The sequence below is a fragment of the Embiotoca jacksoni genome, unplaced genomic scaffold (genome assembly GCF_022577435.1).
Source record: "Embiotoca jacksoni isolate LCO1_2020_lvr unplaced genomic scaffold, fEmbJac1.0.p SCAF_64, whole genome shotgun sequence".
NCBI classification, from domain to species: domain Eukaryota; kingdom Metazoa; phylum Chordata; class Actinopteri; family Embiotocidae; genus Embiotoca; species Embiotoca jacksoni.
The window spans coordinates 520,253-534,961 of NW_027185419.1; the positions used below are offsets into that span (position 1 = coordinate 520,253).

Sequence of the window (14,709 nt, forward strand, 5' to 3'; positions counted from 1 at the left end):
TGCGGGTCCGGAGCCGTTTGTCATGCAGAACGAGATCCGAACAGAACAGAGACGTGTTTGTGAGTCCGATACCGAGCCGCGGAGGAAAAAAGGAGGACGGCTGGAGGACGAGACTCCCCGCTGAGAGAGATGACATCATCCTCCTGGGTCACATGATCCGGGTGGAGAACAGAAAGGGAACAAACGGATGTGAAGGTTTCGTCAATAAAGCTCCTTAAAATCAAAATTTCAACCTGCCAACATTAATTACTGTCGGACCTTTGTTAAAAGTGCTAAGGTAGAAATGACAATAAAATGGGAAGGTTTGGATTTTTAAGTTAATTAATTATAAAATAAGCTACAAAAAGTTTTTTTTTTGGGGGGGGGGCTTGTCTGTTTGATTGACAGGCCTGTGGTGCAGTCAGGTTACAGCTATCAGTGGGCGGGACGTTGTATCGTCTGGTTTCCAATCAGATCAAGTCAGATCCACCAGCTGGCTCCTCCCCCAGCTCGTCCAAATATGGTCACTTCCTGCTCCAAAAATAACAAGACAGCCACCGACAGATGTTGAAACGGACAGGTGACTACATACCTAGAAAATATTTCAGAATAAAAGCCTCGTTAAGAAATGACAGATTGCTACAGGGCTTTTAATTTGAAACGTAGTGTTGAGCTCGTGTTAAACCGAGCGATGACCAGCAGCGACGTCACCCGTTGGCTTGTGAGGCCTGTCAATCAAACAGACACGCCCCCAAAAACAGGTCTTCTTGAATCTTCTTTTCTAATGAATGAGGGATTATTTTCAGATGGACCTCCAGAAAACTAATAAGAAGGAGTGACTTTAGCTAACAACACCGAGATAACTGATGGACACATTTTATTCACTTTGGATTTGATGAGAGAAGTTGAATGGGAGTCTATGGAGCCGGAGGCTTTTTGGAGCCAACCTCTAGTGGCACTCGCTGGTATTGCAGCTGAAGACACTTCTGGATCGGAACCATTTTACAGAGCTGGAAGCTACGAACACTTTTAATATACAGTTTATTATTATATTATTGTATATTTATTAACAGTGTAAAGCTGTAACTTTAAAAGGGAAAACAGGAACTCTGAACAATTTATTTCCTCACAATTTGATACTAATAATGATCATAATAATAAATATTTCTGAAATAAATCCAACAGACAAAACAAAAAAAAAAATCAGAAGACGAACAACAATCGCTTTAGTGTCATTTTCTCCTTTTTATCTGGACAGACAATCAGACAGTTTCACCTCTGCAGTGTAACATCGAAACCCGCCGACTCATCAGGGATTGCACATCAGCGTCCCCCCCTCCCTCCCCCCCTCCACATACACACCTGCTACATTCCTGCTCGCCACAATAAAAGCACAATGAATGTCGTAACGCGCCTGATGTTTTGTTCAGTGATCAAATGAAAGAGACGTGATTTTACCCCCCCCCCACCCCCAAAAAATACATATATATATATATTTATATACACGCACACACAACAGCTACGGTACAATTTAAACATCTGTGTGGGTAAGTAAAAATACAGACTTTATTCCAAGATGCAATTTCAAAATAAATATTATTTTTTTTCTCTATAATTTGATTATATTAAATCTTGGATGAGGCTTTAAGGACTTTGGCAGTTAAGCAGTGAACGCACGCACGCACACACACACACACACACACACACACACACACACACACACACACACACGGTTGACCTGGAGGCTGAATACTCACAAACTTCACTGGCAGTAACGAGGATCTAAAACACCGGACGGACGAGAAGACGACGACTCGCTCGATTGTAATTTTTCTCCGTCTGCGAGTCACTTCCTGTTTCTCTCACCAAAAGCAACGAGTTTAATAAGTTTCTGGAACGAACGAAGAAAACAGGAAAAAAGCTGGCGTGGTCGGCGCGGCGACGGCGGGAAAACCTCCAGCGATGCCGCGCAAAAATAATTTAAAAAAAGCGCACATCTTAAATTCAACACGTGAAATCTGAATTTTTAGCTTCTTTCAGATTCACAGCTTATTTTCCTGCATTCTGTTCAGACTCCAGCGAGTCGGTGGTTTTTGTTTTTGTTTCTTGCAGCTTTGAAACGAGGCTCGTCTGCCAGTGACGCCGACGGAAGGAGGTTCGCGATGCGTTCAGGGACAGACGGGCCGACGCCGTGCGAGGAGGCTCCGGCGTGTCGCCGCTGCGGGTTCGAGCACGAGGGGAGGGGGGGATGAGGCTCGGGGGGGGGGGGGGGGGGGTTGGAGGGGGTCGTCGGTGCGACGCCTCGCTTGCTCGTACAGTGAAAAAGATGTAACAGAAGTTTCCTGACTGTTTCGAACGCCCCTCGGCGGTCCGCTACGGTTCGGCCGCCTGAGCGGCGCCGACCTCCAGCGGCGCCTCGGGCGGCGGGAGGCTCTCCGGACTGTCCATCCACAGATCCAAAGACTCCTGCGTGTCGAAGAACTCGTCGGGTCCCTCCGGAGACTGCGGCGTCTGAGAGCTGGAACCGGCCTCGCTGCTGCTCTCGCGCAGCTCCAGCAGGACGGGCAGCGAGCCGGGGAGACAGTAGCTCTCCATGCGGCCCAGAGCGAGCTCGGTTAAGGCGGCGCACGGCGGCCGCGTCCCGCCGTCCGCCGACGGGTCGTCCTCCGGCGTCACCGCCGACCCCGCTCCGGGACGGTCGGCCTCCTCGGCGACGTCGTCCTCCGGCGAGTTATTGGGAGTCAGAGGGACTTCGGCGGGGTTGGAAGCGGCGGCGTCGAGGACCTGAGACCCGACGGCCGGCGCCGGCTGAGCGGCGGCGTTCTGGGAGGAGTGCGTCTCCTCGCTGCTCTGAGGCGTGAGGGAGATCTTGTCGCTGAAGCTGAAGCGCGGCGACGTGTCGGCGGTGGTCGGCGAGGACGGCCCGGCGCTGGACACCGTGCTGGACGGACCGCTGCTGTCTGCCGGGGACACAAAACAAAAACACAACAACAAAGACAGTCAGACGTCGAGACGGTTTCAGTTTGAGGGACAAGAGTCTGAAACGATGACGGAAACTAAAGATTCTCTAAACGATCCTCCGGACGTCTGGAAGCTCTACTCACACCAGGGAGGACGGTCGGAGCGAGACCTGATGGAGATGGAGGAGGAGAGGACGCGCTGGGGGATGAACGAGTCCACCGACGGCTGGTTGTGAGTGTCAAACATGGCCGAGAGAGCTGGGGAGAGAGAGAGAGAGAGAGGGAGTGGGAGTGGGAGAGAGAGAGAGAGAGAGAGGGAGTGGGAGAGAGAGTGAGAGAGTGGGAGAGAGGGAGAGAGAGAGAGAGGGAGTGGGAGAGAGAGAGAGAGTGGGAGAGAGAGAGTGGGAGAGAGGGAGAGAGAGAGAGAGGGAGTGGGAGAGAGAGAGAGAGTGGGAGAGAGAGAGTGGGAGAGAGGGAGAGAGAGAGAGAGACAGAGAGAGAGTGGGAGAGAGAGACAGAGAGAGAGTGGGAGAGAGAGAGAGAGAGAGGGAGAGAGAGTGGGAGAGAGAGTGGGAGAGAGAGAGTGGGAGAGAGAGAGACAGAGAGAGAGTGGGAGAGAGAGAGACAGAGAGAGAGTGGGAGCGAGAGAGAGTGAGCGAGAGAGAGAGTGAGAGAGAGGGAGAGAGAGAGAGTGGGAGAGAGAGAGAGAGGGGGAGAGAGTGGGAGAGAGAGAGAGAGAGAGGGAGAGAGAGTGGGAGAGAGAGAGAGAGGGAGAGAGAGTGGGAGAGAGAGAGAGAAAGAGAGAGAGTGGGAGAGAGAGACAGAGAGAGAGTGGGAGAGAGAGAGAGACAGAGAGAGAGTGGGAGAGAGGGAGAGAGAAAGAGAGAGAGTGGGAGAGAGAGAGTGGGAGAGAGAGAGACAGAGAGAGAGTGGGAGCGAGAGAGAGAGTGAGAGAGTGGGAGAGAGAGAGAGAGAGAGAGAGAGAGTGGGAGCGAGAAAGAGACAGAGAGAGAGTGAGAGAGAGAGTGGGAGAGAGAGAGAGAGTGGGAGAGAGAGAGAGCGAGAGAGAGAGAGAGAGAGACAGAGAGAGAGTGGGAGAGAGAGACAGAGAGAGACAGAGAGCGAGTGGGAGAGAGAGAGACAGAGAGCGAGTGGGAGAGAGAGAGAGAGAGAGGGAGAGACAGAGCGAGTGGGAGAGAGAGAGAGAGAGAGGGAGAGACAGAGAGAGAGTGGGAGAGAGAGAGAGCGAGAGAGAGAGAGAGAGAGAGAGAGAGAGAGAGAGAGAGGGGTCACATGATGAGAAGACACCTCTGATGTCTATAAATTTAAATGTGTCCAAAATAAATAAAAAAGTTGGGACGCTGATAAAAAAAACTCAATTAAGAATATATCAAAGACGTCATATCGGTGTTTCAGGTTTTATAGGTTTTTTTTTTGTCTTTTCTTGCCCAAACAAATAGATTAATAGAATAATAACTTAAGTAATAATAATAAAACTTTATTTGTGTGGCGTCTTTCGTACAATAAATGAAGCTCAAAGTGTTTCACGGCAAGAAAATTACACAAAAACAGACAAACTAAATCTGGGTTGTTTTAATTTCCATTTTAACAGCGTCCCAACGGGGGGGGCGGGGAGGAGTTTGTACCGAGGTGAGATGCGTGTTTGGGTTCTGACCTCGGGTGGTCCGGGTGTGCGGGTCGCCGGCGCTGTCGCACACGGCGGTGAGGAACTCGTCGACCTGCTTGAGTGACAGCGAGTTGTGCAGCGTCTCCAGCGGGTAGATGGACGGCACCATGGAGCAGCCGTCGAAGCCTGCGGCACAAAGCGGAGACGGACACGGCGCCCGCGGCAACGTCAGACACACCTTCGCTTCTTTAGACCCGGCGAGTACAAAAGGAGGAGGAAGCGGGCGGAGCCGCTTCGGGCCGACCCGACTAGAACCTGGACAGAACCCGCTCTGAACCTCCAACGCAGGCAAGTTGCAAAAAAAAACAAAAAAACCCCACTAGAAACACTAGAAACACCATGCTGGAAGACAACAAGACACCAAACGTCCACTCAGCTCTCACCAAGTTCTGAATTCAAAACAAACAAAAAAAAGCAAAAGCCCGGTTCTGGCGGGTCCCGAGCGGCCGGTCCAACGGGCCTCCAGCACGCCGTCCAGCTGTTAGTTCACAACCCGCCGAGCCTTTTCGACGACCTCGGCGTTTCCTCGGTGAGTCGAACAGCAACACGAGCAGCAGTCGCATGCCGGTTAAAGGTTTCGGGTCGGAGGCCCGTCGCCGTTCAGAACGACCGGACTCGGGACGCAGCGGCGCCGACGCTCAGTGAACGGGACGGTTTCATTGGCTGAAATCTAAATAAAAACAAATCTTCAACCTCCAACGGATGAAGACGTTTGTTCTGTCGCTTTAATGAGTAAATGTGATGTAAATATTGTTGTTTAAAAACTATTCAGACGGTAAATAAATCGTATACGGTTTGTTTTATAAGGAAAGTTTTACATAATTTAAATTAATGATATTAAATGTGGTCAGAAAATTAAAATCGACACTTTTAGCAGAAAAACACTTTTTAAATTTTTTTTTTTTATTTTTTTAAACAAATTAAGATAAAAATGTTGAATTTCAGATGGTAAACTTGGAATATTTTTTTTAAGGTGTTTCCGACAAAAACATTTGAAAACTTCAGTTTCTGATTTTATTAATGGAGTAATGAAATAATAATAGCAGTAATAATAATAATTATAGCAATAATAACTAATAAGATAATTATTCGATGCATTTGACCTCTTGCAGCTAAATTATCCCTCAAAAAATAAAAAGTAAAATAGACGTAAATCGAGTGTTTACAAACTGGAAAAGAAGGAAATTAAAAGAAGGAAACAAAACTGCAGACACAGCAGAAGTAGTCGCAGATGAAAACCCCCCAGAACAGATCTCAGGCAGAAGCATGCAGAGACACATCAAGAGGCAGAAAGCATGACGGCCCCCCCGACTCAACAACCGTGAGCAGAGGCCGGGCGGAGGGGGTGGGGCTAAGACGGGGGAGGGGGGGGGGGATATGGCCAGGGGAGGGAGGGAGGAGAGAGGGGGGGTGATGGAGAATATGGCCAGGGGAGGGAGGGGGGGGGGGGCTGACCGTGGAGGTACTCTAGGGGGTCCTGGCCGGAGATGAGCCAGTTTCGGAAGAGGCGGAGGTGGTAGGAGCAGTGGTGGAGGTGGTGGGCCAGCGCCCCGTCAGGAGGGAGGTGGCGGCCCAGGCTGAGGTCGACGGAGAAACGCCTCAACAACTGGGCCACGTGGTGCTCCTCCAGGGGCTCTGAGGAAGAAGAGGGGACAGCGAGGAAGGACAGAGCGAGTGGAGGAGGAGGAGCAGGAGGAGGAGGAAGAGGGAGCAAGCAGCACAGAAGACATGAAACGATAGGTTGTAAAAGCTTGGAAGGAGGGAGAAGGACTGAGACAGATGAGGAGGAGGAGGAAGACAAAGAAGAGGAAGAGGAGGAGGACGAAGAAGAGGAGGAGGAGGAGGAAGAGGAGAGCAGTGGGTGGATGAAGGTGGTTGCTCAGAAAATGAAAGCAGCAGCCAAAACCATCTGATCCGACGATCAGGAAGAAAAAGCAGCAAATCATCAAAATAAAAAAAGAAAAGAAAAGAAAAGAAAAGAAAAGAAAAGAAAAGAAAAGAAAAGAAAAGAAAAGAAAAGAAAAGAAAAGAAAAGAAAAAGAAAAGAAAAGAAAAGAAAAGAAAAGAAAAGAAAAGAAAAGAAGTAATCTGGAGCGAGACAGAAAAATAATAATAAAAACACAGCGTTGCTCCTCTGCAGAAACTCGACTTTAAAAAAGGAAAAGATAAAGAATTAAGGAGAAGCCGCGAAGGAGCAAAGCGTCGACACCAAACGTACAGAATGAAATAAAAAAACACCCGACACAGAAAACAAAACTGCAGAAGCCGTTTCACGAGCGGATAAAAAGAAAGAAAATCTCCCGGACGACTTCCCGTCACGACGCTGCAGCCGGAAGCCGACAAACAACGTGAACGAACCAGCGGGGGGCGCCGTCGTACCTGTCGCGCTGCACCACGGAGACGGAGGCGCCGCCGAGTCGTCCCGCGTTCCTGCGGCGAGTCGTCACATGGAAACACATTAAAACATCGTAAAGCAGCGTTGCCGTGGAAACTTACGCAGGAGATCTCAGGGAAAGAAAAAAAACACCCGCCAACAACAACAACAACAAAAAACTCTTCATCCAACGCTTTTTAAAATCCAAACGCAGAAACATGAGAAAACTTTTCAAACTCCCAACAATGAACCGTTTCTTCTTCCAGATGCAGAAAAAACAACAACAGCCGATCACAAACAAACAAATCAAAGCAGAGACATTCAGTTGTAACCACGGCGACCGTCGTTTAACATTCACTCGTTAATAACTCGAGTCCCCTCCAGGAAATCTTGCGATCGCGATAATTAACGCGAGTTTGCACATTTTTTTTTATTTCCGCAAAACAAAAAACAAAAATGCCGTCGAGAGAAGTTTTGGTGAAAAGTATTAACAGGATAAAAGAAAAAGTGTTTTCAAACAAAAACTTGCTTTATTAACACAAATAATCCTCATTTATAGTCATTGACCAAAACAAACTCTTTGCGAAAAATAAATAATAACGATAAAATCTTGTGATTAAATGCTTAATATCAAAGGGAAGTAGTTCCATATTTATTCATTTATCACGTAAGGCTTCAAAAAAATAAAATATATATACATTTTCTTCCTCAACTTGCAATTTTTCCCCCCAATTCACGCAATTTTCCACAAAAAACATTGCAAATAAAATAAAAAAAAAAGGAAATCCTGGAGGGACTCGATGACTGATTATTACTTTGTTTATGAAGTCTGAACAGCCACATGTGCACTGAAACAAAAAACCACACCGACAAGCACTGATGAACGACGACAGAACGATGCTTCAACCCTCGCCCCGCTCGCCCCTAACATCTGATCCCGGTTCAGCCGTTCTGGGAACGAACCGCGTCGGTCTGATCCGCGTCAAAGTGATCAAAGCCGCGGGTCTAACCCCCGCTGAGAGGTCAGAGGTCAGAGGAAGAACGGGAGAAGGGTTTAAAAAATAATTTAAAAAAACGATTTTTTTTTTTCTTTTTTCTTTTATCGGTGGAGCTCGTCTTATGATGATGATGGCGACAGGTGTGTGTGTGAGTGTGAGTGTGTGTGTGTGTGTGTGTGTTTTGGTGTAATGTACCGTGTACACATGCACGCAAGCACGCACACATCTACCCACTGGAACAAAAAAAAATAAAAAATAAAAGAACACTGAATTGTTGGGTAATGGGTGACCTGGTTTTACAAACTGTAATGCAGGATGTTAAACAGGGTTCCCACCCCCCACCCCCCAAAACAAGTTAAGCTCCGCCCCCTCTTAACCCATCGGTGGGAAGCGCAGTAACGTCGGCCTGCGTCAAACCCTCTTTGTCTCTTGCAAGTCCTCAAACTTTCTTAAACGCTAAATTAAAATGAATAAAAATCTTTTGACCCTCAGGAGTATATAAATAAATAAATAAATAAATTTTTCCAACTGGCCCTGCAGGTTTAAAACTGCGTCTGTCTGACTCTTTGAAGGAAGTTAAACATCAACTACAAGCGATACACGACTAAATAATTATGTTCCGTTTTTTGTTTTTTTTCTCCTACGGGTGTCGCTGACATTGGAAGATGTTGGTTTCCGGTAGAAGTTTGTGTCACCAAGACAACGAGGAGACACAAAGTCGAGAAAGCTCTTAATCGATTGTTTTTTTTGCCTCTAACATTTCTCTCACGTTTTATTTTTACTGTATTTATTTTATCTGTATTATTTCTGCTCGACTTCATTGGCTGCAGCCTTGTAATGTTTTAATCCTCGAAATACCACGTAAAACTTTGAGCCTTTTTTTTTTTTTTTTTTTTTGCAGAAACACAGTTTATCATTTACATGACGGGCTGCACGATTCTGGATAAAACGAAAATCGCGATTTTTATTTTGCTTTGAATTCAGATCGCAATTCTCTGACGATTTAAATTGTTTTTTAAATAAAAATATTTAAGCGACTCTTAACTTAAAGAGGAGAACCAAGATACCGGCGCCTGATATCGGACCGCTGTTCTGTCGAGATGTTCCTCATATTTTGGGGCGTTTTTTTTCCTCAACAATGTTAATTTCACTTTATAATGAAACCGCTCCATTAACACGCTACTCAGGAAATGTTATTTCAACTTAACGCAGTTTCAACGACAGACGTATTTTGTGCTACAACTCTCACTCCTCGCTGACATTCCCCGTGTCCCTACAACTTCTTAGATATTTCACAAACTGGAGGACCAGCGGGAACCCTGGTTAGAAAGAGAATGTCAGGTAGTGTTAGAAAAGTAAGAGTCCAAAGCGTATGGGTAAACAAAACAAAACAAAAACAATTAGGACAAATTTTTTTTTATCCATTAACGGAAACCTGGAATGCTTGGAGGGCCATGTGAAATAAAAAAAAATAAAAAATAAAAAAAACCAAGGTAAAAAAAAACAAAAGTTTGAAGACATGCAAGACAAAGGGAGGTGAAGTGGAAAAGTACTTGAAAGAAGCAGACGTACCATTAGTCGGATGCTTTGCAAACGACACAGAAAATCGTTTTACTGCCGGCATAGACAACAACTCTGAGGAAATAAAAAAAAAAAAAAATTCACTAGTGTTACTATGAGCCACAGTAGCTTATATATATAAAAATATATATATATATCATGTTTGTTTTTTTAAATCAGTTTCTTCTCTAATGTGGACGACAAACCGACACCTGCAATAAAATGAGCGTTTTTTTTTTTTGTTCCAGTTTGTGAAACCCGAACTGAAACTATCGGATGTTTTAGAAGATGTTTTTTGGAAGATGGGGCCGCACACACACACACACACACGCACACACACACACACGCACGCACACACACACACACACGCACACGCACACACACACACACACACACACACAGACACCCCGATGGAACATCTTCGGATAAAAGTGATGATGACATGATTGTAAAAACGTAGGAGGTGGAAAGAGTACCACACACACACACGCACACACACACACAGACACACACACACACACACAGACACAGACACACACAAACAGACACAGACACACACGCACCGAAAAATTGAAAAAACAAGCCTAATATTCAAGGTCTAGTTTCTGGACAACAAATCCCAGTAAAGTCAGGGGAGGTGGGAGGAGTGAGCGGGAGGGGGGGGGGGAGATGGGAGGTAGGGGAGGAAAGAGGCGACAATGGGGAAAAATAAAAATTCACCTGGCGGACGTGGACCAGGATTTAAGATGCTGCGCTCACAGAGGAGAAGCGATGCACTGATGCATCGCTGATCTGCACGCAGCGTTTCTACGCCGGGAAAACTACAAATGGATCCTTTTGGATTCTTGCAAATGAGGTGCAACAAGATGGATGACATAAAAAAAATAAAAAATTAAAAAATTAAAAAAAGACCGACAAAGCGAGCCTGGCGTGTGTGAGAGACGAGCGGGGAGGAGGATGGATGGCGGAGAGGACACGGGAGTGTGTGTGTGTGTGTGTGTGTGTGTGTGTGTGTGTGTGTGTGTGTGTGTGTGTGTGCGTGGTACCACACTGACACCTGCTGGACGACATGACGACAGACATCATGACCGAGCATGGTGGCGTGACGAAGGCCTGAATGTTAAATCAGGAACCTTTTCATATTTTCTGAATATTATTCAAAAGAGGGTTTTGAATAATATATATTTGCTGGTGATCCATGTGCAAAGAAGAAAAAAAAAAAAAAAAGCTTGCACATGCCGAATATGTTATTAACTTTAAAACGACATATTTCTTGAGCCTCAAAGTGTCGAGACACAAGACAGGAAGTCGGTGCATGACTCATGCAAAGAAAACATGGGAAGGGGTCATGACCTTTAGGAGGAGGGGGGGGGTTAATGGACTGATGTTTTTATGCTGCTTCACACATGCAGTGGTTCTAAAAGAAAACATGTTTTTTTAGGATAAAAAAAAAAAAAAAGCTTCTCATCTCAGACTAACATTAAATGCTGACTCGTCTAAACTAAAAATGTCTAAAATGTTATGTATCTGCTTTTCTGAATTTGTTGAGGCTTGTTACCAATTAATGGTATAAAAACATTCTTACGTTTTATACACATTAAAAGCATCTATATTGTATTAAGAGGGTTTTATATTTGGGCAGAAAACTGCTATGAAAGAACACACCAATTTTGTGGCGTGGAGGAAAAAAAAAGAAGGATGGAACAAAAATTCTGTGGATTTGGTGACTAGAATGAATGAGTCCGAAAAAAATTTAAATCTTACAACCCTGTTTCCAAAAAAGTTGGCACACGGCGTTCATTTTTTAAAATACAAACAGGAATGCAATGATTTGGCAAAAATCGCATAAACACGTATTTAATTGCAAATTAGACCAAAGATAGCGTCAAATAACAAAACGGAGAGATCTTTTTGTTTTATGAAAAATATGTGCTCGTTTTAAAATTTTATGGCAGCGATGAACTGTGTTCACAGACGATGGTTTTCAGAAGTGTTCCTGAGCCCATGCAGTGATTTCCACTACAGAATAGTGCGTTTTAATGCAGTGCTGCCTGAGGGCCTGAATATCAAACCAATATTATTTTTTTCCCCCCCGTGTGCTTTTCAGGCCCTCACTGCATTAAACATGAGACACAAATCTGTCGTGGAAATCACTGCATGGGCTCAGGAACACTTGTGAAAACCGTCATCTGTGAACACAGTTCATTGCTGCGTCCACAAATGCAGGTTAAAACTCTCCAAAGAAGAAAGCAGATAGAAACATGATCGACACAACATTATCTGTTGCTGCAAATAAATCAATAAATAATCAAAGAAAGAAAATAAGCATGTTTGTTTTTTATAAAAACAACAAACATTCAATATGTCGTCTTCTATTTTCAACTAAATACAGGTTTTATGTGATTTGGAAATCATTGCATTCCTGTTTTTATTTCCATTTTAAACAGCGTCCCAACTTTTTTTTTTTTTTGGGGTGGGGGGGTTGTACTAAAAAAACAAAGATAATATACATGTCCGGACAAACATGATCACTTGTGTCCCAATAAATTCTACCGATCATCTTTTGCAGACATCTAAAAACCTTAACTCGACATCTTTACTTGATGTTTTCCAAAGGGGTGGTGGTGGTGATGGTGGTGGGTGGTCGGTGGTGGGGGGGAGGTGGGTAGGGATGTGCATCGGTCGCCCAGGGTGTCAAACATACAAACTGGGGGGGGGGGGGGATGTGTGAGGCTCTGATCTGCTGTCAGGTTTGTGAAGAGGAGCGCCGGTTTCTTAAAACACGTACCGTCTTTGTAGGACAGACTGCCGGTGGAGAATTTTTTGCGGTGTGCGCGTGCGTAGTCCTGCAGGTTAGGGGCGCTAGAGGACCCACCTAGGACTGTGGTGCTGAAGAGCCCGGCGCACTGAGAGCCTGCGAGGGGGGGCGGTGGGGGTTAGTCACCACTACATTTACATGCTGTTACTCCCAAAAAAAACCAAAAAAACAATTGACCAGAAAAAAAAAAGAGAGCGAGAGAGAGAGAGAGAGAGAGAGAGAGACACAAGGACTCAGAGAAGAAACCATGCAGCTCGGACCAACCTCTCATCTCCGTCTCTTAAGTTTCTTTTTTCAAACTATTTGGTTGAAATAAAACAACAACAACAACAATCCACCATGACATCCAATAACAGAGTCTCTCTCATTATTTTCTATTCACTTAATAATGCATACAAGTACAACTTTGTAATGAAGTACAGTATTCTCTTCCCCCCCCCCCCACTGATTATTTTTTTCCACTACATTTCCCAGAATGCCTTTCAACATTAAAATTCCAACAAGAGAACACAAAAAAAAAAGATTTGAAGAGAGAAAGAGGGAAATAGTTAAGAGACAATATTCTTGAGATAATTCAGATGCAGACATCCCCCCAAAAAAACAGATATTTATCTACGATGTTTTTTCAACACCACTGGAGGTACTTGAACGCATCGCGGCAAGATGCCGAAACAGAAGCCGATGCCGTAGTGCAACGTTTTCTTTTGAGCAGCCACAGAGTCAATAATCGTTTATGTTGAAGGTGTGAGAGGAAACGTTTAATCTCTACGGACCTCTGAGGAGGGTCCCTGAACACACCGCTGGGGGTCGATTTATACAATCAGAGCATCGCAATTACTTCTGAAAGCAAAAACTACCGTGTGTGTGTGTGTTGAAAATCACGTCATGAAGAGTAAAAAAAAAAAAAATTCAAAAAAAAAATCACAGCATTACACATTTCAAAATGGAGATTACGTTTTAATTCCAGGTCGAGGATAATCTCCGAGTTAACCGAGCCGAGATCCGCCTTCGAATTCTGATGAAGTTACAAAAGAGAAAACTCTGACGTAATATGTATTTTGGGGTTTTAGTTTAAGACTTATAAACTCTTCTTTCCCCCCCAAAAAAAGCAAATGCATTAACAAACAGGTGTTTATCTCCATCTGAGTGGATTATTTCCATTCATGGCCTCCCCAAGATAAAACAAAAAAAACTACTAATGAAACCTTCGCCCATTTCACACTGTTCAGCCAGACACGCGCGTGGTTGTCACGGCAACAGAGCATTGCGACACCTACCTAATCCGCTTTGCTTCATCTCGGGGGACTGACGCGAGCAGAACGAGAAGAGGCGGTAGCTGCCAACTTTGGACGAGGACGTCTCCGACAGGACCTGGGAACACACACCACACACACACACCGCACACGCACACGCACACGCACAGACACACACGTTTCATGTTTGATAGACAAAACTAAAAAAAGGCTCCAGCAACACGAGTCTTCTTTCTACGACTCCTTTTTGATTCTCACCTCCATGGATCCGGTCTTGTGGTTGCGAATGAGCGGCGACCTCCTCTGAATGGTGATGGGCTCTGACAGCGGCACGGCTCGGTCCGTTTCGTCCCGCGAGAGGTCCTCCAGGCTGCCGGGGTCGGGCTGCTTTTGGCCGTTCTGAACAGAGCAAACCAGAAAAAAAAAAAAAAAAAAAAGAGCTATTTTTAGCTGCAGAAAAAAAAAATAACAAGGAGAAAACGCTCGGGATGCAATCGGTACCTGCCGAGCCACCTCGGCCGACGCCGGCCGGAAGCCGAAGCCGGTCGGCGCGTTCTCCTCCTCCTCGACGCCTTTCACGCCGGGGCTGAAGTGGAGCTCCACGTGGAAGCGCTCCTCCGAGGCGAGGTCCTGCAGGGAGACGGTGGTAAAGAGATATTTACACCAAACTAACCGGACTTCTTGCTAAATAAAAAGTTGAAACTCCGTCGCCTTATAATGAACACAATGTAAAGCAGAGCGCCTGATTCTCTCCACTTCCTGTATGTTTATTTTAGTTTTTGATGACACGTTAGTCTTTCTGCGTTTGTACATCGATAACGGCAACATTTCTGTAAAAAAAACAAAAAACAGGCTGACAGTTTTCAGAAGTGTTCCTGAGCCCATGCGGTGATTTCCACGACAGGTTTGTGTCTCGTGTTCATGAATATCAAACCAATATTGTTTTTATTCGGTCCCTTGTGTCCCGAGATCTCTCGGGATTATCTGAATCTTTTATCAATATTTATTATGAATCGTAGATGATGAAATCATTCAGAAGAAAATGTTTTGGAAAAGATGAAAATCTGAGCAAATATTCAG

The 14,709-nt window shown here is 45.3% G+C and overlaps 1 protein-coding gene across 14 annotated transcripts in view; it reads right to left on the reverse strand.

The window, feature by feature from the left end:
* Positions 1-1,204: 1,204 nt before the first annotated feature.
* The window catches only part of ppip5k1a (diphosphoinositol pentakisphosphate kinase 1a), a 30,424-nt gene continuing 16,919 nt past the window's right edge, over positions 1,205-14,709 (reverse strand). Inside the window, exons 23-32 of one of the 14 annotated variants that reach the window (XM_069175109.1) lie at positions 14,131-14,259; positions 13,888-14,028; positions 13,654-13,747; positions 12,347-12,472; positions 9,571-9,633; positions 7,006-7,056; positions 6,082-6,261; positions 4,615-4,752; positions 3,084-3,197; positions 1,205-2,939 (exon numbers count right to left, since the gene is read on the reverse strand). In XM_069175109.1, coding sequence (XP_069031210.1) covers positions 2,353-2,939; positions 3,084-3,197; positions 4,615-4,752; positions 6,082-6,261; positions 7,006-7,056; positions 9,571-9,633; positions 12,347-12,472; positions 13,654-13,747; positions 13,888-14,028; positions 14,131-14,259 — 1,623 coding nt within the window. In that variant the 3' untranslated portion in view covers positions 1,205-2,352. Of the gene's footprint in view, positions 2,940-3,083; positions 3,198-4,585; positions 4,753-6,081; positions 6,536-7,005; positions 7,057-9,570; positions 9,634-12,346; positions 12,473-13,653; positions 13,748-13,887; positions 14,029-14,130; positions 14,260-14,709 lie in introns of those variants that run through there. The other 13 variants (XM_069175106.1, XM_069175113.1, XM_069175111.1 and 10 more) reach the window with 13 other exon arrangements.